This window comes from Rhinatrema bivittatum, chromosome 8 (assembly GCF_901001135.1).
Source record: "Rhinatrema bivittatum chromosome 8, aRhiBiv1.1, whole genome shotgun sequence".
Lineage (NCBI taxonomy): Eukaryota > Metazoa > Chordata > Amphibia > Gymnophiona > Rhinatrematidae > Rhinatrema > Rhinatrema bivittatum.
In genome coordinates this window covers 206698930-206724026 of record NC_042622.1, presented here as the reverse complement: position 1 = coordinate 206724026, position 25097 = coordinate 206698930, and the positions used below count along the sequence as shown (strand labels likewise).

Here is a 25097-nt window from a genome sequence, read left to right as displayed (position 1 = left end):
CTGGACTTCAGTTGCTTTAGATAAAGTTCTTCTTAATACAATGGCCTGAAACTGCGGATGTGCATTCGTTTGAAGCGAATGTGCAATATGAACCGAAAAAGTCCTTTTTTTTTTTTTTTTTCTTGTTTCAAATTAAAAGAATCCCTAATGTTTCTGAAAACAAAATTGGGTTTTTTTTTATTTCAGCAAATGTGAGAAATGTAAAAATATATATATTCTTTCTATGGCTCCCTGCAACCCCCTTATCCATTCCTTTGCGCTTTAAGGTTGAAAGGGCAGAAGCAATCCTCAGTTGCTCCTGCCCCGCTGGGTCAGATTTAAAAATGGCACTGCCATCAGGGCTGAATGGTGCCAAATTGTTTTATGACCACAAAGCAATTTGGTGCTGGCCGGCCCTAAGACATCACCATTTTATAATCAGAGACAGTGGGACAGAAGCAATCGATGGGATTGCCCCCCAGCCTGGGGGGGCTGCTTCTTTTTTGGTTTTTTGTTAATTGCGTGTTGATCTTGGTCTGGCAAAAGAACCGAAATAAACGTAAACAGGTAAAATTTAAAAGCCCGACGTGCGTATCAATTAGGGGATGTGCAAATACATCGGGCACGCCGAGCTGATTTTAAAAGCCGCCCAGATAACGTGCATATCTCCTGCTGCTCACACAAATGAAAGGTTTTCCAAAAGGAGCGGGATATGGTTTAGGCAGGGCATGAACGTTCTGTGATTTTAACCTGAAATTTGCGCATAAACACTTAAGCGCACTGGCACACGCCAAGGTCCTCCTGCCACACAAGTTTACTTTTGCTATGGATGACATGTAAGCGATAAAGCAATCTATGCAGATAAGGCCTAATGGGAGGAAGGAAGGCTATTAGACTAGGGGGTTTTGGCAGACCTATCCTTTCACTGAGCGAACTGGGAACAAACTGGTTTTAGTGGTAATGGTAGCACCATGTGTCCCTTTTAAAGTGCGCCCACTTAAAATTTGAACGCAAGTATGCCATAAACTGGGCGCGGGCCGAACGCGCATCCCTTTGAAAGTTGCTGTCAGAATGAAGCAAATGCCACCTCAAAAGAGAAAATCAGCATTTTTTCCCCACACATCCATACCTGTTACCTAATGTGAAGAGGAATTCCTGCTAAGAGAGGACCAGGTAGAAATTAAGGTTCAAGTTCCAAGTAGCAGCTTCTGTCAAGCCACAACAGAATAAAATGAACAAAAAAGAGAAAAAATATATAATAAGAAGAATAAGAAGAAAAATCTAGAGAAAAAAACCAGCAAGAGAAATTCAAAAGATAAAAACTGCAGGGCTGCATCCAGTTCTCCTCCAAGAGAGAATGGAGTTTCGTCGCCCTCCTGGTTTGGGGTTCCTCTTACAATGCCAGCTCTGGGGGTCTCAGCATGAGACAACATGAGCTCAAACTCCACTTCTGGCCATCCCAAGAGTAGAAAGCATGCAAGTACCCTCCAACTCTCAAGAACCAAGAAAAGGGAGATAGCAAATACTCAGTCCCCAGCACTAGGTACCCCCTAGATATCTGATATTCTTTTATTTTATTTAAAAGTATTTATTACCCACCAGGGTCTACAAAGAAACACACACACAATTAAAACCAACAATACAATAAAAGCAAAAACAATAGCTGTCTACAATAGATGGTAAACAGACATCCTACCAATTTACAGGTTTCGGTATGGAGGTGCATAAAAAGAGGTGTCACGTCAGTTAACCAGCACGTCGGGAAATGCTTGCTGAAAGATGTCTTTAGCTGTTGTGTCCTACATTATTTGAAGTCAAAGGGTCCTCACTGACCCTGGAAGCATTGTGGGGTCAAACTGAAATGTATATATGATGGGTAGAGTGAGGAATTTGAATAATGTGAACTTTCAGCGGATTTTGTTTGTGTTAGCTTTGGAGGAGTTTTGTAACAGCAGCACTACAAATGGAATCTCTTTGCTTAATGATGGCCTACCAGATTGTTGAAATCAGCTCCTGAGGCTCTGCACGTTTTCTTCTTCTTTTTTTTTTCCCCTTAGAAAATCACATACAAAGATTACCTGCCTCTGCTGCTGGGATCCCAGGCAATGTCCCAGTTCCTCCCTAGGTACAGAGGATATAATGAGTCGGTGGATTCCACCGTCTCCAACGTATTTTCGCTGGCATACCGCTTTGCTCACACCTCCATCCAGCCCTTCATCTTCCGTCTGGATGACCGCTTTCAGCAACAAAACGGAGAGTCTCCAGTGCCCCTGCACCAGACCTTCTTCAACAGCTGGAGAGTCGTGAGGGAAGGTGGGAACTGTCTGTGTGATCCCTGATTGTATGCTTGCTCTCAGTGTGGCCTTTAAAGGTTTACAGCAGGGGTTGGTCAGGGTTGGGACTGGAACCCAACGTCCCTGCAATCGTGTAGTCGTGCTTTTCATTCATCCCAATCTCTCTCTCTAGGTTCTCTCCTGATTTCTCTCTCGCCTTCTTTTGTGCAGCTCCAGAACGCAAAGTATAGTGGAGTTTGTATTTCAGGACTTCATCCTTAAGGGGGGGAGAAAGAGAAGACGTGATATGCTTTAGCTAAAAATCAGGGACAAAAAAAACAGAAAGAAGCGAGATCAGCCTACTGAAACAGATAAATAACCTTGGGAGATACTGGCTTATCTTCCTATAATGAGTGATTTGAAGTCTGATGTTAGGCGGCAGGATAGAACTCGCTGGGCTGCCTGGTGACTGCTTTTTGAACCTTTGATGGCTGAAGAACCAGGCAGCCATGGAGCCCTTCCCTCCCCGTGCACAAGGGTCCCTATTCAAGAAAGTTTTATCCGTCGGTACAGGACTGACAAAAAGTCCTTTCTTTCCACTTTACTTGATGCGTTTTATTTCATCGGTTTTTGAGAAAAAAAATTGACAGGTCACAAATGATTGCAGAATGTCAACTTAGCACTCTGAGATGCACCAGAAGATACAGGGAATACATTTAGAAAGACCATTCCAGAACTGATCAGCAAAGAACAAAGCTTGGGAATCAGAAGTACCAGGCTGGGGTCAGGCCAAAGTCCAGCGAGCCCAGCAATCCTGTCTGACAGTGGCCACTCTTCGACCAGGAGCAGATTCAGGCCCATAGAAAGCCCACCCAGCTTTTTATGTCTCTTGACCCCCATCAGACCTGGAGAGTACAGTGACCGAGCATACTATTTTTTTTTTTATTTGAAAGATTTTATTTGTTCAGTACATCAAAGCATAGCTAAATGTCAACACAGGGGCATCAGTATAAAAACTGACATTTTCAGTCACTACTCATAACCTGTAGCCTAGGCAAAGACTTCAATCAATACAACAAGTACACATATGAATAGTTTCTAACTGCTAATCTCAGGGACCAATTTTCAAAGGCTTTAGGCTCCTAAATGGGCTTTTTTGAAAATTTGCTAGGGCTGAGTGCTTAAATGTAGACTCCTGATTTCATTAGGGCCCTAAATAGTGAGTGGCTGCAGGGGCAGGGATCGGGTGGGGAGACCAAGTTAGGAGCTTAGCATTGACTTTCAGAACTAGATACCCAAATCTAGCCAAATGAATTGCGGGGCCATGTGTAGGAGAAGTTCCAGCCTGATTTAGGAGTCTAAATTAGGAACTCAACCTTTTTTTTTTTTTAATATCAGCTCCTTCCTTTATAATAATTTTTCGGGATGTGCTTTAATTTAAAACAAATGCAAAAAAATTCAGCACATCAGGCTATTTTCAGTTTGTCCAAATGGAACAAACCAAAATGGGCCTCCTATGAAAACAGCCAAAAATCTTCCTGTATTTTCTTACTCCTTGTTTAAAAATAATAATAATTAAAAAAAAAAAAAAAACGGGTCTCCTGTGGCCCTTTAGCACTTTCGCCATGCCACAATTTAACCGAGGGCCCGAATAGGCTTCCCTGGGCTCCTCTACCCCCACTCAGGCACAAAAGTCATCTGGTCTAGGCCTACCCCACCTGGACCTCCCGGGGCCACTCCCTTTAAAATCTGCTAGGGCCAAGGAGCTCTCACCCTGCCCCCCCTGATCTTCTTTTGGTGATCCTGGTACAATCCCGAGGGGCAGGAATGAAGACTCCTGCTCTTGCCCCCCAGTTCCCAGAACTTTAAGAATGGCACTGGTTGAACCAGAAGCAGGCGTGAAGCGACATCATTTTGACGCCATCCTCCAAGCAAACAGCGCAGTTTTTAAAGTTGCAAGAGCCAGGACACAAGCAAATGGCTTTGTGCCTGCCCTTAAGGAATTTACCAGGAGCACTGGAAGAGGGGGGTAAGCAGAGGACGAGATGGAAGCTCCCTGGTCCCGGCAGATTTCAACGGGGAAGTGGGGAAGAGTCCCAGGCTGGATTTCTTTTGTGGCAGAAATGGGGTTTGGAGAGGGCCAGAGCTGGGCAGACCTGGGCCCCGAGTTAAATTGCGGTAGGGATGGGGGAAAGTGCTTGAGGGCTTATGGGACGCCCATTTTATTTTTTTAATGATTTGAATAATTTTTTTTTTTTTTTTTGGGTAAAGGTTCGATTTAACGTTTTTGTTTTGCTTTTTTTTTCATTTGGCAAACGGGGAAAAAAACCCCCCATTAAACAAATCAAAAATCCCCCTGCCCCACACCCGAAACAGAATAAATGGGCCAAACTGAAAATGTTGGGTCGGCACGTCCCTAATTTTTCTTTATTTTGTTTTGATAAGGCGATATCGAGAATTTAAGCTCTTAGAAATGCCATTTCAAATTGGATTGCATATGGCATCCTCCTTATGCTAAGCCCAAGCAAGTCTGACCATAGAGGGAGGTGGTAGGGCCACGGTGTCAACAATTGCTCAACTAAGATCTTCCTCTCTTGCAAAGATTAGCAGACTTCAGTCCACATGGTCACGTGCCATTGCTGCCTGAGTTCGGATTGCTGTTCAAGTCCTCTTTAAGGGGAAAAACCCAATTTCCTCCCTCCTTTGGCCCATTTTATAATTCCCACCCCCTTTTTTTTTTTTTTTTTAATAAATGCATAAATACTGCCTGATTTTTAACCGGGGTTTCTGCATGTAAAGCGGCATTTGAAAATCAGCTTGGGATCTATGCGCCTAAAACATGGGTTTGCACATAATTTTACGTGCACAAAGGTTGATTTGACAAGCCCTGCACGTGCCAAAAGTGGGAGCTAAGTGCCCAGGTTGGGCTGGCATGCGTCAAGCGGGTTTTATAGGCCGCCCACGGACGTGCCTATCTCCCTCTGCGTGCACAAGCGGAAGGTGTCTAAAAAGGGGGCGGAGTGTAGGCATGGTCTGGGCGGGGCATGTCCCAACCTGGCGCGTGCCAGGGTCCCCCTGCCGCTTTAAATTTACTTCTGCTACGGAGGGCGTGTAAGTAGTAAAATAAAAAATGTAGGCCAGGGGGCGGGGTTTTAAGGGTCTGGGCTAACAGGGGAAGGGTGGCTATAAAATGAAGGGGTTTGCAAGTCCTATCCTTAAACTGGGCCCCACGGGGAATGAACTGGGAAAACTAAGTACGGCATCGGCTGACATCCCTTATAACATTTCCCCGACTTACATGGTAGATGCAGGGTTTGCGCGCACATGCGTTCATTGAAAATGCACGCATAATCGCGTGTATGTTATGAAATGGCCGAATCTTTTGGCGTGAGCCAGCTCGCACGTGTACATGTGAACCTCCGCAGCGGTTTAAAAGTTACCGTCCTAGGAATTAGGCACTCGGGGGGGGGGGGGGGGGAGGACATAGAGTAGGAAAAAATGTGTGCACGTATTTTTGATCTTCAAACGTGTGCGTGTAAATCCACGTACGCCAAGTTCTGTCTGCTTCCGAGCAGGCGTAACTTTGTACGTGTACGCCTTGCCGGGTTCTGCGCATAGCTGCAAGTTTTCAAAGCAGATTCATGCACATGTGTCCACTTTGAAAATTCAGGCTGAAAGGCTACGAGTTGAAAAAGTACCTACAGATTTTCGCCTTACACGAGCCATTGAAAATGACCCTCCCTTAAAATTACAAAATGGAGTAGGCTTTTGCTAACAAAAAAAAAAATATTTGTAGCCTGTTGGCCATATTTGCTGCTGTGTTCCCTCTTTTGTTCAAGACAACCCATAGCTAGGGAGCTCCATGTATGTGACTACAGTGAATTGCTTGTCTCCCGAGAAAAAGTTGCTTACCTGTAACAGGTGTTCTCCAAAAACACAAGTTCACCTTTCACAGAAACCTTCCTTTCTCCCTTGGTGGAGGCATTCTTCCTCCTATCACAAGTCGAAGCTATTATAGAACTGAGAGAAGCTGTGGGGCACAGCAGCACGGGGACTACTGCACCTGGACAGTGAAAGGTGGTTATATCCAGAAAATTCTGGAAGAATCCATCCACTGATGCTGAGCACAGTCACATGACCCACACAAGTGACTAGTGAACTGCTGCCTTCAGAGAACATCTGTTATAGGTAAGCAAGGATCTCGTGTAACGTGTAAGTGGTACCTGGTGGTAGATGCACTGTTGTTGAGTGATCTTCTGTAAATGCATATGTTTTGGGCATTATTCAGGACTTGGGTCTCCTGTGGTGTAAAGTCTGGCACATCACTTACTTAAACTCTGCCTTACTATGCAGGTGGCATTGATCCACTGCTCCGGGGCCTGATGGCAAATCGGGCGAAAATGAACAGACAGAACCAGATTATAACTGATGAATTGCGGGAACGACTCTTTGTACTCTTCAAGAGGATTGGGCTGGATTTAGCAGCAATTAACATGCAACGCGGGAGAGAGCATGGTCTTCCAGGTAAGCATCCTGTCTCACTTCCCGGAAAACTCAATGGGAGGTTCCATCTTGCAGCCTGTTTTCCCTGCAGCCTCACTCACAAACTGCTTGCTCATTCAAGACTACAGCTCGGTCTCATGGACCCCTAGAAAAGGGCCCAAATGTATTTGTCTAACAAGAAGAGAGAGCATGCAGAGGCATGGCTTCGGGAACGCTTTCCAACACAGATTTGTATGCGAGCATTAGAAGTACATAGGGGTTGTAAGTGGGAGGGGGTGTTTGACGGGTACGTGGATGTGTTTGTAGTTGTGGGGGGTGTTTAGTTGTGGTGATGTGAAGGAGAGGGCTATGTATGTGTTATGTGCATGTGGTTGTTTAGGGATTTGTTTTGGTGGGGGCTGTGTAGGGAGTTGTGTGTGTGGGGGGGGGGGGGGGGGGATTGAGTTGATAGCAAGCCTCTGTGCGTCCTTTGCGAAAGAAACTCTCTCTTGACCCAATGGAATTTGCAAGCTATCATCCTATCTCTTCTCCTGCCTTTCCTTGAGAAAGTTTATAGAGGTGCATGCTATTTTGGACCAATTTGTTTAGTTTCTGCAAATGACTAAATAATGACTCTGTTTGCCTTCATGTTTTGACACTTTCAGACAAGGATTTGATTGTGGCCAGAGGCATGTGTGTGTTCTCCTAGATATGTTGGCAGCTTTAATTTACCGCTTACGTGAGGGTGATATTTCTGGGGTATTTGTAAAATGACTAACGTCTTATCTAACTGACCGCCAAGAACAAATCTATAGACTATCCTCTGCCCAATTTCAGCTGCTGTCCCACAGGGCTCAGCATTCTCTGCAGCTTTAGTTAACATCTACATGGCCCCATTATGCAGCTTATCAGGGTTAGGTGTGGGATACAGAGTATATGCAGGCGACAAACCGACTTTTATCCCTATTAGAGCCACAGGGAATGCCACCTTTAAGATGGTGTTTATTTGCCTCTGGTGCTTTCACAGTAAGCTGTCTCTAAATAAGGAGAAGACTGAAGTAATGATTCTGGAAAGTGTCATCAAAATATCGATCCTCTGAGTTTAACTTTAAGGGACAGAAGCATAGAATAGTTTCCCAAACCAAAAGGCTTGGAGTTGCTCAGGAGCCAGGTTTCCCAAACCCAAACACACACTTGCCTCTGGCCACAATCAAATCCTCCTCTGAAAGTGTCAAACCGAAAGGCTTGGAGTTGCTCTGGACCCAGGTTTAACAAACTAAGGCAGTGGCCAGGGCTACTTTTTTAAACTTCAAATTTTACATCACCATCATTAGAAAGTGCTGAGTTTTGCATGGTGTTACATGTCTTAGTATTTTTACTATTTTCTGGCCTTGATTATTGCAACTCTTTGTACATCGGTGTGCTTGGCAGAGTCCTAAAAGGCCGTACAAAATGCAGCCGCCTGAATTGTTAGGTATTGGATTGCATGACCTTATTACACCTGTTTTGGATGGCCTACATTGGGTGCCAGAAGAACTGAGAATTAAATATAAAACCGCAGTGATCATTCAAAAGTTGTTAAATGCAATCATCTCCCCGTGGGTGCGTTTGATGCTTTGCATTTATTCTCCATGGTGGGCACTTTGATCATTGCAGTCTGGTTGTTTGGCTATCCACTCTCTTTGGGCAGCGCATCTTACTGAGATAAGAAATAGTGCCAGTTCTGTTCCCTGGAATAGTCTTACCTGAGCAATTACAACTAACACCATGTACTTAATTATTTAGGGAGCAACCAAAACCAAATCTGTTTCAGCAGACTTTTCCAATGAGTACTTAAATTAGGCAGGCTTCTTATTTCGAAAATTTAAAGTGGTTTTGGTATTGTACTGGCAGCCAGGGCAGTGAAATCAGCGAGGGTGTGATGTGATCGAATTTCTTAGTTCCTAACAAAAGTCTTGCTGCGGCATTTTTAAGAGGCATGCGGGCAATCCGAGAAATAAGGAGGTTTGAGAAGATTGTTTGTAATACAGTTCGGAAGTCTTCGAAAGTTAATAAAGGTTTCCACCGATGTAATATCTGCAACTTGGCGTAACCTGAAGTAATTAATTTGTTAATGTTCTTTTTCATTGTAAGATTCTCATCAAGCTGGATACCTAAACCCCGCACTTGGTCTGAGGGAGTAATTTTAAAATTACCCAGGTCTAGTGCCGGTGGGTTAGTTGTCGGAGAGTTTCTCCTTAACCAAATGATTTCAGTCTTTTTGGGGTTTCGTGTTAGTTTTAGTTGTGATAATTCCTGCTGTATTGCTTTCATATAGGTTGACATTTTCGATTCAGTATTTTCAGAATGGAATGTAAAGCTGTATGTCGTCAGCATACACGAAGAATGCAATTCTTAAATCCATCAGTAATTTGCATAGAGGGAGCAAATAACTATTGAAAAGTCCTGCTGAGAGTGCTGAGCCTTGGGGACACCTGTATTGATCTGGAAGGTGTCAGATATGTGATGTACCCAGTTTGACTTGGAATGTTCTATTTGATAGAAAGGTAGAGAACCATCTGAGAACTCTACCTTTGATTCCAATGTTGCTCAGCTGATGGCTCAACAGGGTATAGTCCACAGTGTCAAAGGCGGCTTTTAGGTCAATTAGTACAAGAAAATAAGATTCATCTGCATCAAACCCTCATAAGACAGAGTCTGTTAATGAGCGGCGTAGTGTCTCAGTTGAACTATGTTTCCTAAATCCAAATAGATTTGAAAAGAGAATGTCTTGGTCTTCTAGATGATTTTCAAGTTGGGATAATACTGCTTTTTCAAGTACTTTTGATAGAAAAGAGAGATTGGATGATAGTTGCCCCAATCGTCGATTCTTCCAGTTTTATGTTTAGGAATCGGCTATATGACAGCTTGTTTTAACCATGTGGTACGATTCCTTCTGTGAGGGAATGATTAATTAAGGTTGCGATTATTGGAGTGATAACACAGAGTACTTGTTTCAAGAAACTGGCTGGGATTGGGTCATGTGGATGAGTGGCAGGCTTAATCTTAGCGATGATTTGGCTGATTTCAAGATTAGTACTTAACCAGGCCATTTGAACCTTCGATGCTATTGAGGGTGAACAGATAGGGAATTGAGTTTTTAATCTTTACATGCACAGAGCCCCAGGCTATTTTAGTACAGCTATTTATGTATGTAAATGGCTTTGAAATTCTAGCCCACTGTGGTTATATCTTTCTAGCTATATGTCATATTTCCTAAGTCAGGATACAGTACAAGACAGAGCAATAATCTTATCAGGTATGACACTATTATAGTACAGCTAAGCTGGTTTCGTGAGCTGGCCCATTCTGTTATCAACATTTACTTATCCTCTGAAGAGGAATGGGAATGCAGTCTCTAGAAATTGAAGAGCATAGACTGTGGGATGGACATTTTCTACTGTGCAGAGATGAATGAGAAATGAAAGGGGTGTAACATGGGTCCTGTTCTCTTCCACCCCTCACTCAGGGTACAATGCCTGGAGAAAGTTCTGTGGCCTCTCGCAACCACGCAACCGGAATGAACTTGGTAATGTCCTACAGAATAACGACCTGGCCAGAAAATTCCTTAACCTTTATGGGTCGCCAAACAATATTGACATTTGGATGGGAGGCGTGGCCGAACCATTTGGACCTGATGGAAGACTTGGACCTCTCCTCTCCTGCCTCATTGGGACTCAGTTTCGGAATACCAGAGACGGGGACAGGTAATATCAGACACAATATACCTAGAGCAGAAAAAGCGTAATAAATAAGTCCGGATGTTACGGGAGCACCCCCCCCAAAAGAGAAAATAATTGCATCAAAAAGTGTGTTTCATGACTCCATGACCTGGATGTGCACATTATCCGTGTTTTGTACTCTGTTGGTAGGTGCCTGTCTGTGTCTGTGTGGGAGGGGGGAGCATTCAGTGGGGAAGTCATGGCTAAGGGTGAGGGTCAGAAGGCTTATAGAGAGTGTGTAAAAGTGGAGGAGGAGGGTGGGGTATATGAATGTGGTGGTGTATGTTGTTGGGTTGGAGTGTGTGTGTGGGGGGGGGGTGTTGTGTTTGCACTTTTCCCCCTTGCATTCTCTGACTCCCCCTTTCCCTCTCCTCCTCACCTGTCTGGGAATGATGTATGTGTTGTGGGGATGGAGTGTAAGTGCTATGGATGTTGGTGGGGGATGTGTAAGTGATATCAACATGTGAGTGGAGAGGGGTGTGTGTGTGTGGGTGCGCGCGCGCGCAGAGGCGGATTGCAGGAGAATATTGGCCCGGGGGATTTTTTTTAAAACTGTCCCATGGGGTCTCTGACGTCTTCATGCACTTCCCCTGTAGCACATGTGTCAACAGCTTCCAAAAGCACACTGTCAACCCTGAAACCCAGCAGAATTGAGCTAAAATAGCTACAAAATAAACTTAATCTTTCCTAAATAGCTAAGACGTTGAACACATTTTAGAGACCATGGGTGATCTTTCTCATTTTACGTAAAAAACGACCTTCAGTGTTCTAAGGTGAAAATATCACTTGAAAACGTGTATTATGTACATGCACTGCTGTGGTATCAACCGGAAAACTCTGCAAAAAAAGACACCTGAAGTAATATGGTATTGGAACTATTGTAAAGCATGTCGGCTCTCAGAAAGTTTTACGTAAATTTAATTACTACATAGTAAATCTCCCATACGAAAACAGCACTAACCTGCAAGCACTCAAACAGTAACAACCCTACCTATGAAAAGGCAAAACTGCAAATATTACGCCTGGTCCTAAAACACCAACACACCTGATATTAGGAAAACTGAACAAGCCAAGCTGAAACTACATGCTAGCAAAATACCTCACCTCAGTCACACATGCAGAACACAGACAGGCCCTCACCAAATACAGAATAAAGAAAAAAGTATAACTAGAAATATAGAAACAAAAGCTGAATTGGAATCTCTAACAAGACAGACTTCGTATGCAGTGCAACAATGGAAAAACAGAAACATTTCCATCCATTCCTCATTAAACATCAAACATTAAAATCAAGATATATAAACCATCAATCAAAATAGTAAAACCATACTCATAAAAAATACATATTTCAAAACTGTTGTTAAAAAGAATACCCAATAATTTTTTTTAATTATTCCCAAATACCATTAAAAGCAGAAAATAAACCAAATAAATAAAAATATTTTAATACAGAAGACATCAAATAACATTCAATTATTAAAACTAATAAGGATTTAAAAAAATCCCTTGCTCTCTATATCTGGGAACCTTTGATTTCTAGTCACCCTGAGATTGTCATGGACTAGTTAGGGGGAGGGAGTGGTACAACTTTCTCCTCTCTCACATATTCTCCAACACACACACACACACACTCTCTCACACTCACACACTCTATCACTCACTCACACACATTCACACACACTCACACTCCTGGGGGAATTCTGCGCACAAAAAATTAAAATTAGTCAGAATAATACAATTTACATGTCAGTCTTTAAGTAATTACATTTTAAATTAATACATAAAAAAAGTTATTACTTAGAGATGCAGAAATTTAAATATTTTGAGCAGAATTTCCCTAGAAATTCACTGTAACAGTGTCCCTTCCACTCTCTTCCCCCTAACTCCCCTGACCACTTTGCCCTCTCAGGCCCCAACTCCTCCACCTGCCAGTATCTCTCCCCTCCACCTTAGGCTCAACCCCTTCCACTCCCAGAGTTTGACCCCATTCTCAGTACTGCCCCTCACACAGGCTCCCTCTGTCCCTCCTCTCTCACACACATGCTCCCTCTCTCTAGTACACATACACACACCCTCATACAGGCTCCCTCACTCTCGCACACACACACACACACACACACATCCCCTCATACAGAGCCCTCTTTCTTGCATACATACCCACACAAGCTCCCTTTCACTATCACACATACATCCTCACACAGGCTACCTATGTCTCTTTCTCATGCACCCCTTTACACAGGCTCTCTCACACATACACAATCCCTTCACACAGGCTAGCACTTTCACACACAATTAGTTTTTCATTTACACCAGCTCCCAATCTCTCACACACTCCTTCACAACCTCCTCATATAGGCTCCCTCTCTCTCTGGCAACCCACACTCTAGCACGTCCCCCCTGCTCTCTCACCTCCCCTGCTCTCTCTCAAACCCTCCTGCTCACCCCCTCCCTTCTCTTGCTCTCTCTCACACCCCTCCCCCTCTTCTCTTTCTCTCACACTCCCTCCCCCTCCCCTCTCTCACACCCCCTTCCCCTTCCTCTCACACACTCATTCTCACTGGGGCCTTCATCTTCACCGCGAGCAGAGCAAGTCACGCAGCATGTGAGGGCCTTCAACTTCGCTGCAAACAGCGCGTGTCCTGTTCGTGGCATGCCTGGATCTCCTCTGCCATTTTCTGCATGGAATTTGGCAATTCTGCATAGGGGGGAATTCTGCGCTCTGCAGTGGCACAGAATTTCCCCAGGACTAACACACACACACACACTTACTTGCTTAGTCACGTATATGTTCTCTCTCTTGTATGCTCTCTCACATACATATGCTCTTCTCATGTTCTCTCTCACACACACATGCACATACACATTCTGTCTCATGCATACACACACTCTTTCTCGCTCTCTCCAGAACATACAAACAGAGGCTTCTTCGGGCCTGACAATTTCTTTCTCACACACATGCACTCTTACATGCTATTTGCTCACACATATGCTCTCACACATACATACATGCTCCATCTCACACACACATGCTCTCTCTCTCTCACACTCACACTCACACACAAACTCTTGCTCTCTCTCTCTCCCCAGAACATACCAAAAGCAGAAGCCTGCTCCTTGGGCCTGTGCAACATCTCTCACACACACATATACATGCTGTCTTACATTCTATTTACTCACACACATACTCACTCTCTCTCTCCAAGGCACATACAGGGTTCAGGTAGCATCAGCCTTCTTTCTTCCGCCGTGTGGCCCCACTGACACAACAGCCTCCTTGCCGCACAGCTTATGAATGCAAAAGCATCTTTCAGCCATGCAGTCCTATAGGTGCAAGTCTCCTAAGTGGCACAGCTCCCAGCCACAGCCTCTTTTCCACCATGCGGCCCAGCTGATAGGGCTGCTTCTCTTCAGCCATGCGGCCTTGTAGACAGCAGCCTTCTATTTTCTGTCTCACAGCCCAGCTGACAGGGGCCTCTTCGCTTCAGCCGCATTGGGGGATGCACTCTTTCTCCCTTGCAATCTCCACAGACTCTCCCTCACCCCCTATGTCCCTGTGTGTGTTGGGATGAGAGGGGGGGGTATTTAAGGAGCTGATGTGAGTGCCTATCGAGGGAGGGTGCCTGCACACTCTCCCCCTCACAGTCTTCACTTTGCCCCTCCCTACTCTCCCCCATGTATGTGAGGGGGTGGGCATGGTAGGGGGAGGAGGAGGAGAAAGGGCTCAGTGTATATGCTATAGAGTTGGTATGAGTGATCTGGGGTAAGTGGGTGTGTGTGTATTTGGGAGTGATTAGGAGTATATGTGTGGATGATCTCTGGGAGTGTTGGGGAGTGACTGGGGTAGAGGTGTGTGGGGGAAGAGGTGTTATGAGTGTGAGGGTGAGTGTTGGGGAGTGCTTGGGGGGAGTTGGGGTGCAATGAGTGTAGGGAGTAGCTGGGGTGTATTGTGTGGGTGTCTGGAGTTGGCTGGCGTGTGGTGTGGGGGGGCAGTGTCAGGAGTATTGGAGTAATGTTGGAATGTGTGTGCATGGACGGTGTTGGGGAGTGAATGAGGTGGGTGTTGTGCATGGGAGTGTCAGGGAGTAACTGGAAGTAGAGGGGTATGTGTGGATATGAGGGTGTTGGGGAATGACTGGGAATAGGGGATGTGAATGGGAGGTGTTGTCAGGGAGAGGTTGTGGAGGTGTGACTGGGGGTGTGTGCATTTCTCCCTTGCGCACTCCACTTTCTCCATTGTTCTCCTCCTCCTGTGTGTGTGCATGTGGCTGAGGAGGAATGGGTTTGGGTGAGTGGCCTGTGTCAGCAGAGGGAGTAAAACTGTATTGGATGAGTTAGGTGGGGGAGAACACTCTTCTCTCCCCCCCTACCCTCTCACTCTTGGGGGTATAGAGAACGGAGTGTGTAAGGGGGTAGGTGGGAGTTAGTGTGAGTATGTGTGTGGGCAGGGGTGAGGAGCCTGGGGGTGCATGTTTGGGTCCAGGGGAAATTCTTTACACTTTCCCTTCCCCTCACTGCTCTCCCCCTTCAGCCCCCTCCCCACGCCCCCATTTGTTCCTTTCTCCCTGATCTCCTCTCCCCATCACTCCCTCTCTTTTTCCCATTCCCCCCAGCCCCCCCCCTACTCTCCCACTAGTCCACTACCCAGCCTCCTCATTCTCCCACATCTCTTCCATCCCTACTCCTCCTCCTCCAGCCCTTCCCTCTCCAACATCTACTCTGGTTCTCCTCTCTTCTTCCCCCATATTGTTCCCTCTCACCTCTGGCTCCAAGGTCATCTTCCATTTCTGCCGCCAGTGCCCCTCTTTGTTTATCATTTTTTGCTGGTGGAGCCCTGGGATACCCCACCAGTGTCTTTCCTGGCTGGTGCTGCTGTTCTGCTTTCTCTTGTACTGGTGGGGCCCAAGAATCCTTGTCAGCTGTTCTATTGACAGTACCTACATGGTTTGTTTGTTTGGTTTTTTTTTTTTTGCTTTTTATGCTGGTGAGGCCTGAGAAACCCCACCAGCCTTTCTGTTATTTGCGCTGCCGCTGTACTCGCTGGTGGCTGGCCCTGCGATTTGGATGTTTATGCTCCTACCTAGCTGCCGCCTCCTACTCCAGACAGCAGGATGTTAGACCTCACAGATGGTTGACATCATCAAATGGAACCCGGCTTGGAAAAATTTGTCAAAGTTTCTAGAACTTTGACTGGCTCACTGAGCATGCCCACCGTGCCACTATCCGTGCTTCCACTCAGGGTCCCTCTTCAGTCTTGTAATATAGAATTCACGAGCGAAAAAAATAAAATAAAACGAAATGGAGAACCCAACTCTGTGGGGTGGTGGGCGGGTTTCCTGAGGACTAACATCCTGCTGTCCTAGGAGAACACTCTGCTTTCTTCTAGGACAAGCAGGATGGTACTCCTCACAGATGGGTGAATATCAAGCTACAGGCGCCCCTGGAACGAGTGACCAACCGCACCGAACCAGGTACCAATGGGCACAAAACTAACAGCGATGCTGTTGGCAAGATAGGGAGAAGCCTGAATCCGAACCATGGGCCACAGGCAGGGAGAGTTGCGTTTAAGCCTGGAACAGGTTGCAAAGGACAGATTGGCTGAAGCTACTGTCTTGTTGACCATCTTTGTCCATGCAGTAGTAGACAGCGAACGTGTATAGAGAACTCCACATCGTAACCCTGCAAATTTCAGCGATGGGGACTGCCCGCAGATGGGCCACTGCCATCGCGCTCTCAGAGTGAACCTTAACACAGTCTCCAAGTTGAAGGCCCGCTTAAGCAGAAGGCGATAGAATCTGCCAGCCAATTGGACAGAGTTTGCTTGCCCAGCACAACTCTCAATCTATTCTTGTCGGAAGATATGAAGAGCTTAATTGGCTGTCTGTGGCCTGCAGTGCACTCTAAATAGAAAGTGAAAGCCCTCACAGTCCAACATGTGTAGAGCCCATTCGCTGTGGTGAGAATGGGGTCTCGGGAAAAAGGTGATAGACTCACAGAGATGAAAATCAATCACTACCTTAGGCAGGAACTTGGGATGCGTGCAGAGGACCACCCTATCATGAGAGAATTTTGTATAGGGCGGATATGTCACCAAGGCTTGAAGCTCACTAACCCTACAAGTCAAAGTGACTGCCACCAGGAAAAGGACATTCCAGGTGAGGAACTTCAGATCGCAGGAGTGCATAGGCTCAAAAGGATCTTGCATGAGCTGTGCCAACACCACATTGAGGTCTTAGGACACAACAGGAGGCCGAAGGGGGGGCTTCAATTGAGGCAGGCCCCACACAAACCGTTCCACTATGGGCTGCACCAAGATGGGCGTACCAGCAACACTGGGATGGTAAGCACTAATGTCACTCAGGTGGACCCTGACCGAGGTGGTTTTCAACCCAGACTTGGAGAGGTGCCACAAATAGTCCAGTAACTTCAGAGTAGGACAGGCAAAGGGATCAAAGCCTAGCCCCTCACACCAGACCGAGAACCTCCTCCACTTTAGCTGGTAACATTTTCTAGTGGAAGGCTTCCTAGAAGCTACTAACACTTGAGACACGTCATTAGGGAGGTCCAGGGGCTAGAGGACTAGGTGCTCAACATCCAGGCCATCAATGCTAACGCTTGGAGGTTTGGATGGCATAGTCTGCCTCGATCCTGCGTTATCAGATCGGGTGAGATCCCCAGACAGATGGGCTCTCTGACTGACAGGTCCTGAAAGAGCGGAAACCAGATCTGTCTTGGCCAATATGGGGCCACGAGAATCATGGTCCCCTCGTCCTGCTGGAGCTTTAAGAGAGTCTTCATGACCAGAGGAAGAGGAGGATATGTGTACAGGAGACCTGTGCCCCAATGTTAGGCAAAGGCATCCAAGGCTGGAAGGCCTTCTGTCCTGAACAGGGAGCAGAATTTGCTCAGCTTGCAGTTATAGGGGGAGTCAAATATATCCACATCCAGAGTTCCCCATAGGCAGAAAATCCATTCCTCCACTGCTGGATCGTGACCATTCGTGTGGCTGAAACGCACGACTCAGACAGTCCACCAGCACATTCTCTGTACCGGCTAGGTACATAGCTCGCAGGAGAATACCCTACAACAAAGCCCAGGACCAAATCTGCACAGCCTGACAGAGGAGGAACGACCCAGTGCCTCCCTGCTTGTTGATGTACCACATTGCTACCTGATTGTCTCAAAACACCCAAAGTGCATAATGGATGACATGAAGTTCCAGGAAGTTGATCTTACATAGAGACTCCTGGGTCGTCCACCGACCCTGCATGTGGAGGTCGTACACATGCACCTCCCAACTGGATGGGGAGGTGTCTGTGGTAAGCACCACTTGAGGTGGGACACCCTGAAAAGGAACACTCTGTTCCAGGTTGGCTAGACTCTCCCACCAGGACAGGGAGACCTGGGAGGGGTGGTGTGGTGGAGACACACACTTTGAGGTCCTGGGACCCCTGCTGCCACTGTGACCACAAGTTCCATTGCGTCCTGTGCATGCACAAGCGGGCCAACAGGGTGACATGCACAGATGCAGCCATGTGACCCAAGAGACGAAGCAGCAGATGAGCAGAAACCTGTGGGCGGCTGCGGACCACACTTGCCAGTGATGATAGGGCAAACGCCCGATCATGGGGTAGGAACGCCTTGGCCTGAGCCATGTCCAGCCTGGCTCCTATGAAGTCCAGGCAAGCCAATGGGCAGAGGTAGGATTTGGGGTAATTGATGACGAACCCCAAAGATTGCAGTCTCTGGATGGAAAGACGTAACAAATGAAGCACTCCCTGTCAGGTGGTGCTTTCGATCAGCCAGTCATCCAAGTAAGGGAACATGTACACCCCTTGATGCCTGAGGTGCGCCCCCACCGCTCCTAGGCACATGGTGAAGACCTAAGGGTCTGATGCAAGGCCGAATGGTAATACCCGATACTGGAAGTGGTCCTTTCCCACCACAAAGCGATGGTTCTTCCTGTGACTCGGGAAGATCGCTATGTGGACATAGGCATCTTTCAGGTCGAAGGAGCAGAGCCAATCTCCTATTCTTTTGAGCAGAATCAGGGTGCCCAACAAGACCATCTTAAACATTTCTTTTTGAAGGAACTTGTTCAAGGCTTTCAGATCAAGAATGGGGCTGAGGCCCCAAGTTCTGTTTGGTATCAGGAAATACCAAGAGTAGAACCCTCGGCTCTGCTGGTGGTGGGGAATGGGTTCTACCGCTCTTGCCATTATCAGGGTGGAGAGCTCTGTCAGAAGTATTTCCTGAGGAGCGGATGAAAACCACCATGGACATGGGGGAAAGTCCGCAGAGACGCCCCTGAAATTGGTGGTACCCTCGGCGAACAATGGAAAGCACTCACTGGTCTGACGTAATTAGGAGCCAGCTGGGGGCGAAACAACTCAGCCTACCCCTGACCGGAGGGCAGGATGCCAAGGGTATGACAAACTGACTCACGCTCCCTCGCTCCTATACAAAACCCTGTAGCAGGGCTCTGCTGGGGGGCCGGCTGAGGTCTGAGGGTCCACTGTTGGTGGGAACGACCCCTAGAACCAGCGCGAGGTGAACAAGTGTGCGAGGCCTGAGGATAATATTTCCTTTGGCGATAGGATTTCCTCGAGCCTTGTCATGATGACTTCCTGACCAAGGATGATGGGTCGGAAACGCTAGCCGACAGTTGCTGAAGGGTCTCATGGTGATCCTTCAATTGGGCCACTGCGTTCTGACCTTATCCCCAAAGAGATTCTCTCCCGTACAGGGCAGGTCTGCCAGCTTTTCCTGGACTTCCGGGCAGAGGTCTGAAGCACGAAACCAGGCCATTCTGCGGGTGCCGATGCCCGCTGCAGCCACTCTTACCGCTGTTTCAAAAACATTGTAGGTGAACCTCACCTTGTGTTTCCCTGCCTCCAGGCCCTGCTGTACCACTGCTGAGAGCACCTCCTGCTGCTGTTGTGGCAGGCATTCCGACAGCTCCTGGACCTGCTTCCACAGGTTGCAACTGTACTGGGTCATATATAATTGGTAGGAAGTGATTTGGGTGATGAGCATAGCGCCTTAACAGACCTTCCTACCCAGGGCATCCAGCGCCCTATGATCCTCGCAGAGGCATGGGTGCGGGAGCACTTGGTTTTTTTGAGAGCAGACTCCACTACCATGGATCAGTGTGGGAGATAGCATCTCTCAAACCCCAATGCTTGTTGGGCTAGATAGATGGCATCCGCCTTCCTATTGATGGGAGGAACAGAAACTGGATGTTCCCAGATCCTGAGGGGAAGTTCCTTAAAAATTTTGTGGACTGGGTCAGCCACTATCTCCTTTGGGGTGTCAATAAACTGGAGGACTTCCAGCATCTTATCTCGAGTGACCTCTTCTGTGAGGAGCTGAAAAGGGATGGCTTCAGCCTTGGCATGACAAAGCCCACGAATGAGAGATCCTCTGGGGGAGATCGATGCCTCTCATCTGGTGGCGAAGGTTATGAAAGAACTTCACCGGAGTCTTCAGAAGAGGACTCTGTGGTATCATTACCCCAGGGGTCATATGGGGCAACTTCTTTGCTAAGGTCCCCTGGGGGCTGGCGTGGATGACCCCTGTCCAAGCTCCTTGGTTTTGTCACTGAGGACCCCAAGGGCACCGATGGCACCGAGATCCCCGATGGCCCAGGAACATGATCGGGAAACTCCGGTGGCGGGACAGGAGAACCTGAAGATGCTGATGGTCACAGTAAATTTTCCTCCTCGAAGGACCCAGTAATGGGAATCATTCCTGAGGAGAGCATTGATGGCTGCTGAGGAACCGATGGTCGTCCAAGCACTGGTTGCATTGGAAGGACACCTAACAGGACATCCAGATGCTCTAGCAGGGGCGGCGCAGGTTCCAGCGCCGGCATAGGGAGTGGTGCCAGAGGCGGCTCGATACCCTGCAGGGCTTGGAGCACTGCCATCTGAACCCTGCAGTCCAACTCCTCCTGAAAGTCTGGTGAAGTTAGGACGGACAGTGGAGGGAGGAGGAAGAGGTGTTACCAGAGCCTCCAAGGAGGCTTAGGTGCCCAACACTGACATTGGTGGGGAACGCCTGGGACTCTCGGGTCTGATAGAGGATGACGCCTCCTTTCCACAGGGTCGCTTCGGTGGTGGCATGGCTGCTGCCAATGCCACCACCGACTCCGGAGCCGTGCACTGATGGCGACCAGTGAAGTTGCTTTCAGGCCTTCCCGCGATGCTCGGCCCAGTCTTTCCTCGGTGCCAAGGGAGCTGAAGAGCCCAATGTCCTGAAGTGTGATGACACCGGAGATAGGCTATCACCGGCTCCTCTCTCTTGAGACAGGCTCGCCGAGGGTGTGGAAATGGACAGCGAATCCAATGGCTCCCCTTGGCCTCTGGGTGTCGATGCCGGAGTGGCTGGAGATTTATTTTGGGCCCAAAAAGTTTCTCCATCTTATCCAGTTGGGCACGATAGCCCTTGGGGGTCATCTGGTTGCACAATTGACACCTGTGGACGTTGTGCAATGCCCCTAGGCAGCGGATACAAACCTCATGTGGATCAGTAATCAAACATGGTCCACGGGCACTGGGGGCACCATCGAAAACGGGGTGACACCATGAAAAACAGCCGGCGAGCAGTCGATGGCCAGCAGCCATCGGGGAGTGACACACTGGGAAAAGACCGCAAGAAAGGGAAAAGAGAGACCTACCACGCCGCTGAACAGGAAACCGACCAGAGAAAAGGGACCTGACGCTGACAAGCCGAAAACTGGGTAGAAAAGTTAAAAAAAAACCCAAAACACTAAGACCAGTAGCTCTATCACCACGACGCAGTTACTTCACGGGAAAAAAAAAAGACTGAAAAGGGGACCCCACGTGGACGCGCACATAGTGGCTTGCTGGGCATGCTCAGTGTGTCAGTCAAAGTTCTAGAAACTTTGACAGACATTTTCCGTGCTGGGCTCCATCTGATGATGTCACCGATCTGTGAGGCCTACCATCCTGCTTGTCCTGGGAGAAAAGGTTCTCATGGATTCTACTGCTCCCTGCAAAGTAAAATTACCCTCACAACATGCAGCTGCTAATAATTCTAATTTACCCTACAGTACAAAGAACGAGGCGGCACCAGTGTCCACCTAATGTCTGTCTTACATTGTTTTTCAGATTTTATTTTGAGAATAATGGCGTGTTTACAAGGAATCAGGTCCAGGCCCTGGAGAGGGTGACCCTGTCCCACATTATCTGCAAAAATACTCGCATTACTCAGGTGCCACGCAACGTTTTCCTGGGGAACACCTTCCCCGGGGACTTTGTGGACTGCAACCAGATCCCTGCGCTTGACCTGTCCGCGTGGAGGAACAGGACCGAGAGCTCCGGTAGGTCCCTCTAGGAAACAGTTCTACAAGAGGAGGGTGGGAGCAATGCAGACAGCAGCTGAGACCAGAGGCTCTCTCAGATAGGCCATTCTCCTCAGAGGAGCCTAGTCAATCCCGTACATGAATGAAATTTCTTATTAAAGGAGCAATAGTTGCCCATTAAAACTACAGGAAGGGAGGTTTAAAGCGACAGTAACAGCAAAACAATTTTTAGATAACTCCATAGGCAAATAAAATATAAAGCACAGATTTTTTTTTCCCCTCTGATTTTTGTAGTTAATTCCTGGGTAGATATTCATGTTTAAAGCTTCTAAAAGCTCCTCTGGTTTGCAGGAAGGTCCTCATGTAAATGTTCCTCATGAGTTTGAAAATGCCTGCATTTCAATTTCGGGTGTGTTGGAGCAAACCCAAAGGAAAATGCATTTCAAGTTCAGTTGAGGGAAGGTTAAATGAGAATCCTGCTGTAGCCACCTCAACTTTTGGGAGACTAAATGAAATCAGGCATTAAAATGGCTACAGCACTGCTAAGAGTGAAATTGGAAAGAGACTATTAAAGACAGACGTCGTGTCTATGTACTGAAACCCCTTTCAGTTCGAGAAAGTCTGAACATTTAGAATGAAAAAGAAAAACCTAGGAGTAAGACTGAAGAGAGAGCAGAAAGGCCAAGGAAAAAGTCCAATGACTATCCTGCCACTGAAAGCTCAGACCGAGGACACTTTTTTTTTTTTTATTAGTCCGAGGACACTTTTAATTTATGCTAAGTCAGCTGAGATAGCGCTGGTGGGTTTAGAGCGAGCACTTTCTTGGTGATAGTATCATTCCTGAACTGTGAAATAGTCGTCCCCCCGGAAGTGAGGCAGGAATTCAACTTCTCGGCCTTTAGGGGAAAAAAGGTCAAGGCGTTTCTATTCACAACGGTCAGCTGAGTATCGGCTGTTGCAAAAGAGATTGAAATGTCGGGCACTGGGATGCATCGGGAAGTAGTGAGATACCAATGGCTTGGTTGGGAAGTGTTTTTAATTGTTCTTAACGTTTTCTGTCCTCGGTTGTGCTTTATATACGGCGTTCAGGCGCATATTTGTAAACCTCTCTGGGCATTCCATTAAGGGAGCGGGAGATGAGAAATACATTTTAAAGCCAGGCTGGATGAATTTGCATTTCCTGGCGCACACAAAGTCCTTGAAGATTAAGATGGTAATTTTCAGTAACCCATGAAGGGCTAAAATCTGCAGGTAAAAAGCACCCCCAGACTTTAGCCCGAATATGCAAAGTGGGCTTTACGTGCACAAGTGCGCTGTGAAGATTTGCAGATTGTGCCGGGTATGTGCAAAAGTCACACATTTACCAAGCATACTTTTAAAAATCGAAACTGATATGTGAAAAATCCCAGTTCTGCCTCCCCCCACCAGCCCGGAACGCCTGTTTGCTAACCAGGTGAAGGTGAGCGCTCCCGATCTGGCAGGAATGCTGGACCTGGCCCAGGGCTCCATGAGGCTCTATCACCTCCCTGCCTGGCCTTAGAGATTTTGAGGGTGGGGAGGGGGAGTCAGGAGTTCCTCCTGGAATGGAAGGTCACCCAGAGGTCTGGCGTTCAGCTTAAATATCTGGGTGGGCTTAGGCGGCTATGGCCAGCGGCATTTTTAAATTTGATTTTGGGGAGGAAGGTTTGGTTAGGGAATTAGACGCTGCGCCCAACAATTATTTGATTATTTTGGGGGTAGGGGATCAGACCTGCTTTACCGGTGGGTTTCATTTTTTTGCACTTAACCAGCAATATTCAGAATGTAGCCAGTTAGGTTTTAATTTATCTAAGTAACAGTTATGCAGATAATGTTAGCCAAGTAAATCCAGCAGAAGACTTCTGCTGAATATGCGGCTAAAGTTATCCTGCTGACTTTACCCAGATATCTTTGCCACTCACCGGCCTACTGAATATGGATCTCTCTGTGTTTAGTTTTGTGTAGACAATGTTTAGAATGTACCCTATGAGCTGTCATGTGCTACAGTGTCCTGCTAACATCCTAGAAACGCAGGCCAAAGTGATTACATTTCCAGAGCATTCTGATTGGAATTTTCTATTTCGATCTACAGGAGACAGCACCGACTTTCTGTAACACCCAAGCAGACCGAGGGCAGATGACACCTCATTGTAATGTTTCGCAATCAGCATAACACCTCCCTGGAACATCAATGTGCAGGGTCATCCAGGGTTCCCTCTCTCTAACACCAGGAGCCAGAACTACCTTCCTACAACATCCAGGGACCATTACGTTCCCCCTGTAACACCTGAAAGTCATCATCCCCTCCCTGTAAAGCGCAAGAGCTGACACCCTCTCTTTGTAAAACCCAGCAACATCATTAACTGACATCCCTCCCCATAACACCCAGAAACCAGAGTCCCCTCTCTGTAACACCCAGGAGCTCGCAAACCATTCCTTGCATTCCCTTCTAGTAACACCCAGGAGACAGCACCCCTCCTCGGTAACATCTAGGACCTGACAACCTTTCCATACAACATTCAAAAATCAGCACCCCCTCTTTGTAATACTTAGAGACCATCATTCTGGAAACTAAGAGCCAGGAGCTCACCCTCTCCGCTCTTTAGTACCGACATATAGTTACACTGGAGAAGGTACAGAGAAGGGTGAACAAAATGATAAAGGGGATGGAACGGCTTCCCTATGAGGTTAGGGCTGTTCAGTTTGGAGAAGAGACTGCTGAGGGGGGATATGATAGAGGTGTTTAAAATCATGACAGGTCTAGAACGGGTAAATGTGAAACAGTTATGTACTCTTTTGGATAATAGGACTAGGGGGCACTCCATGAAGTTAGAAAATAGCACATTTAAAATAAAACAGAAAAATTCTTTCACTCAATGCACAATTAAGCTCTGGAATTTGTTGCCAGAGGATGTGGTTAGGGCAGTTAGTGTAGCTGGGTTTAAAAAAGGTTTTGGATAAGTTCCTAGAGGATAATTCCATTAACTGATCTTAATCAAGTTGACTTAAGAAATAGCCACTGCCTTTACTGGTATTGGCAGCATGGGATCTACTTAATGTTAAGGGTACTTGCCAGGTAATTGTAACTTTGATTGGCTACTGTTGGAAACAGGATCCTGGCCCAGTTGCCATACTGGGTCTGACCCAGTATGGTAACTTCTTAAGTTCTTAAACCTGCACATCCCTCTCTAATATCTAGGAAACAACAACCCTTCTCAAAATTGTTTATATAGTATTAATTAAATATTTTTTACATTTATA

The 25097-nt window shown here is 46.9% G+C and overlaps 1 protein-coding gene across 1 annotated transcript in view; it reads left to right on the top strand.

Moving 5' to 3' along the window:
- Positions 1–24568, top strand: part of LOC115097197 (myeloperoxidase-like) — a 64843-nt gene extending 40275 nt beyond the window's left edge. The window contains exons 9-13 of the mRNA XM_029612793.1: positions 2037–2292; positions 6606–6776; positions 10243–10480; positions 21625–21836; positions 23929–24568. Of these exons, the coding sequence (XP_029468653.1) occupies positions 2037–2292; positions 6606–6776; positions 10243–10480; positions 21625–21836; positions 23929–23951 (900 nt within the window). The 3' untranslated portion in view covers positions 23952–24568. The remainder of the gene's footprint in view (positions 1–2036; positions 2293–6605; positions 6777–10242; positions 10481–21624; positions 21837–23928) is intronic.
- The last annotated feature ends 529 nt before the right edge of the window (positions 24569–25097 follow it).